The sequence below is a fragment of the Habropoda laboriosa genome, unplaced genomic scaffold (genome assembly GCF_001263275.1).
Source record: "Habropoda laboriosa isolate 0110345459 unplaced genomic scaffold, ASM126327v1 scaffold16, whole genome shotgun sequence".
Classification (NCBI taxonomy): Eukaryota; Metazoa; Arthropoda; class Insecta; order Hymenoptera; family Apidae; genus Habropoda; species Habropoda laboriosa.
The window spans coordinates 906434-911029 of record NW_017100130.1 but is presented as its reverse complement, the minus strand read 5'-3'; the positions used below and the strand labels follow the sequence as shown (position 1 = coordinate 911029).

Genomic DNA, 4596 nt, shown 5'->3' with positions numbered 1-4596 from the left:
AAACAGGTACGCGGTGACCTTTGTCGTTGAGGAGCATTGAGTGCACGTAATGTAAAAGTCTTGTAAATATGTAGCAATTATAATGCAATTTGACGTTAAAAAAATTAATTTCTACACTTTTGTTTATTGAATATAATATGGGAAAGTATGTACATATATATTGATAAGAAAACAAGAGGTTACATGTTTTTCTAGTAATATAAACATATGTACATATATTTTGGAAAAAATATATCCCTAATATATAATTTAACATGCTTTTATGTTCCTCAAAATAATGGAAAAGAAATTAAATAAAAAGAGTCATTGTAAACAGAAACGAGCTTATCATAGACTCCTTAGAGATATGAATATTAAATGCTGTGATAATTCTACACAGGTTAATATTTGTTTATTGTTTATAATATAAACGTATATATAGTATTTTATAATAATATTGGTTCATTTTGCACTTTATTGTAGTATGTAATGCTTTGTAATGCTGGTCTAATGACTGGGTTTCAAAGAGAAACATTACAAGATATAATAGATCCATTTGTCCATAAGTATGATCTAGTAATGCCACCAAATAAATCATACTGTTTCATCAAATTTCATTCAATTGAAGATGCTGTAAGTGCATATAATAAAATTAATGGTCGCATTAAAATCAATGGACAAGATACATTATTGTATGCAACATTTACAGAATCAGGTATATAATTCATGTCAGAATCTATGTAATATATATTGTATTTTTTATAATTTTAATTAATAATTAAAATGTAATCAATCAATTAATAGAAATCAAAGATGAAAATTAAATGTCAATATTGTGATTCTATGATTCTATTTCAGTTCCTGACTGTGATTATTCTGAATGGTCTAGTGATTTTCCTCCTGGTCTCAAATTAATAGAAAATGTTATAACTGAAGAACAAGAGAAAATGTTATTAAATACAATCAATTGGTATAATGAAGGTAATATTAATTTTATAAATAATATTAGAATTGCTAAATTGCTGAAATTTAACCATTAATAATATAAATCTGTTCTTTTTTGTATACAAGGATTGTCTGCCTTAAAACATAGAAAAGTTAAACACTTTGGATATGAGTTTCAATACAATTCAAATAAAATAGATCCTGATAAACCTATTACACCTATTCCTGAAAATTATCACTTTTTAAAAGCAGTATTTAAAAAGTATCATGATGTTCCATATGAATATGATCAATTGACAATTAATCATTATTTACCTGGTCAAGGTATATTTTTTACAATTTATTTTTTTAACAAGTATAATATAAATTTTTATACATAAAGACAATAATGATATTCTACATTTTAAGGTATTCCTCCACATATTGATACACATAGTGTCTTTGAAGATAATATATTATCACTATCTTTGGGTTCAGCATGTATTATGGACTTTAAAAGGGAAAATAAAAAAGCTGCCATCCTTTTACCTCCTCGTTCATTATTAATTATGTCAGGAGAAACTCGCTATGCATGGTCACATGGAATTTGTCCTAGACACAATGATGTCGTGAAAACTTCAAATGGAATTACAACTCAACCAAGGGGAACAAGAGTATCATTCACATTCCGAAAAATACGTAGGGGTGATTGTCACTGTAACTTCCCAAACTATTGTGATACAAAACAAAATTATACCACTACTCTTATTGATACTGAAACAGCCTTAGGAATAGAAAATTCTTATGTGCACGAAGTATGAATTATAAAATGTTTTTTATATATAATTTGGTTACATTTTATACATTATTGAATAAATTTACTTACAGGTTTATAACAAAATTTCAAACCATTTTAATGAAACAAGACATAAACAGTGGCCCAATGTATCGAAATTTCTACAAACTTTAGATACAAGTGATATTCTATTAGATGTGGGATGTGGCAATGGTAAATATCTCTGTTCAGAAAAACATATATTTAAGGTATGCATTTCTCACCTTCCAACTTTACATGGTGTAATAATAAACTTAATACAAAATTTTCAATGACAGATTGGATGTGACCGAAGTTATAATTTAATGACAATATGCCGAAATAAAGGTTTTGAAGTATTTCTATCTGACTGTTTATATTTACCATATAAAGATAATAGTTTAGATGCAGTAATATGTATAGCTGTAATTCACCACCTTTCTACTCACGAGAGAAGAAAGCAAGCAATTTTTGAATTGGCAAGAGTTCTTAGACCAAATGGAAAATGCTTAATTTATGTATGGGCAAAAGAACAAGAAAAGGACTCAATTCAAACAGCTTACATAAGATGTAATTCAACTAAAACGGAAAGAAATATTTCATGTACGCAGAAACTAACAGAATATGGCGTAACATTGCCAGTACATGAAAACCGTACAAAATTTGCTTCAAACGATATGCTTGTTCCTTGGAAAAGAAAAGAAGGAGGAAATTTTTTTAGGTATTATCATGTGTTTGAAGAAGGCGAACTTTCACAGTTATGTTCAGAAGTACCTAGTTTTACAATGAAAGAAGTATATTATGATCAAGGAAATTGGTGTGTAATTTTAATATAGAAATTATGAATGCTTTAAATAGTTTTATCTTTATTGGAAAAAGAACAAAATACATGGAATATGTGTTCTATACAGGGTTTTAGATATAAATAGTCCCTGATATCTAATTTTACCATTATAAACATGAATAATGCGTAATTAGACAAGAAAAGTGCACTGTACAAAGCTCACTCTGCTTGACTTTTGCTTGTTATTGTGCATTAATTGTGTATAACATATTTAATAGCAATATAGATTATCATTATCAGCATCATATTTTTCAGTATTATTTTCAGTATTATTACTATTGATATTAATATTATTACTTGTATTAGCTATCGTTTGTAAATATATTAGCACACCTTATTCACAAAAGATAGTATCCAATTAAAAAATAAATGTAGACCAGTCTTTTTCAAATATTATTTTCAAGACAGATTTGATAGAGTGTAATTTTTCTTTAAATTTGTTAATGCCAACAGTGTACATAATATATACAACGATTGACAATACTAAACTATTAGTAAAATTGTTATACATTTTTAATTGGCGAGTGCTTGATTTAGGACAAAGTACACTGTCCTTGCTCCTTAATAGATTCAAAAATTTAAACAGGTCCAACTTCTTCTGGGTCATAATTTTTTACTCTTTTATTGTATGCAATAATTTCCTAAATAATTAAACATTTAAACATTAATTAAAACTTTTTTAAATATCAAGTTTAATAAAAATGTTTAAATTTTACTCTTTCATATCTGGCTCTATCCTCTTCCGCTATTGCCATATACTTTGATTTAGTTTGAAGATCTGTGCTCATCCATAATTTACCAAGTTCTTTGGCAATATCTCCTACTCCCATTTCTGGATGTAACTCCCTCATCTTTCCACGTAATTCTTGGCAAAAATAGAAAAAGGCAGACCTAAAATGACATTTATAAAGAAAATATCCAACACTAATCAACATTGCAAACACATACAATGCCCTTTTGGGTGCATCTTTATCTCTGTATCTTTTTGTTCCCCTGCGTGTTGGTCTCTCTGTTTCTTCATGGCCAGTGTAATGTCTATCATAATAATACATTTTCTTATTGCAATGTGCTCCATCTTCAAGGTGGACAATCTAGAAATATAAGATAATTTCATTAACATGTATATTGCTATTACATAAATCATTACTGATATTATTTAAAAGAAACTTACTTCATTTTTCACTGGTACTGCATTCATAATAAAATTTTTACTTTGAGTATTTGACCACTTTGCTTGATTATTTGAAACACTGGATACATTTCCAGGTTTCATTACAGGTTCACCACATTCTAAGAATTAAACAGTTAATCATACATATATCCATAATTCAATTATATCATTTTTTATCAGTATTTTATTTTGGTTAGTTTTTATATAATTCAATTTAAAAAATATCAGTCAAGTGTGTATTATCTATAAATAGACAAATGTTTTAAAACATAATAAACTTTAACCTGGTGTCATATTCGTTTGACCAACAATCATTGTGTCCCTCATTCCAGAATTCAAAGCATTATCACCGGTTTTTGTAAGATAAACATTTTTCCTGTCATTTGATTCCATCGTTGTTATAGTTCTTTATAATGTTAAACTCAAGAAATCAGTAATTTCTCCAAAACCACTGTAATCTGTACATAATATTTATTATTTCATATTTTATTAATCTATTACATTAAATTATTTTAAAAGCAAAAATGGGATTGAATAGACCAATATTTTTAAGTATATAACATATACAGTTACAAATACCTATTGTAACTTAAAAATCAACACTAATTAGTTCCTCATTTCCATAATAAACAATGATATGTAAACACAACCTATAATTTTTATACCATCCATCTACATTTGATTTTATACGTAATAACATTGAAGCATAATTTTATAATAATAATGTCTTAGGTATTACTTACCACAAATATAGTTTACAGAAAGTATATAACAAACTCTTGTCATGACCTTAATAAAACAGTATCATGAATAATTTTTCCACACTCTGTAGAAGAAATATGAAAATATTCAAATTTCTTTATG

At 27.0% G+C, this 4596-nt stretch overlaps 2 protein-coding genes across 3 annotated transcripts in view; one reads left to right on the top strand and one right to left on the bottom strand.

The window, feature by feature from the left end:
• The first annotated feature begins 262 nt into the window (after nt 1–262).
• On the top strand, nt 263–2553 carry LOC108572802 (alkylated DNA repair protein alkB homolog 8). The gene is made up of 7 exons (XM_017935146.1): nt 263–379; nt 463–694; nt 838–960; nt 1051–1248; nt 1333–1718; nt 1792–1947; nt 2017–2553. The coding sequence occupies exons 1-7, from the start codon at nt 263–265 to the stop codon at nt 2551–2553; spliced, it is 1749 nt and encodes a 582-aa protein (XP_017790635.1).
• Nucleotides 2554–3085: 532 nt separating this feature from the next.
• LOC108573406 (putative high mobility group protein B1-like 1) overlaps nt 3086–4596 on the bottom strand; it is a 2224-nt gene continuing 713 nt past the window's right edge. The window contains exons 1-6 of one of the 2 annotated variants that reach the window (XM_017935887.1): nt 4476–4552; nt 4017–4190; nt 3733–3851; nt 3510–3652; nt 3278–3452; nt 3086–3202 (exon numbers count right to left, since the gene is read on the bottom strand). In XM_017935887.1, coding sequence (XP_017791376.1) covers nt 3140–3202; nt 3278–3452; nt 3510–3652; nt 3733–3851; nt 4017–4125 — 609 coding nt within the window. In that variant the 5' untranslated portion in view covers nt 4126–4190; nt 4476–4552 and the 3' untranslated portion in view covers nt 3086–3139. Of the gene's footprint in view, nt 3203–3277; nt 3453–3509; nt 3653–3732; nt 3852–4016; nt 4191–4475; nt 4553–4596 lie in introns of those variants that run through there. The other variant, XM_017935963.1, reaches the window with a different exon arrangement.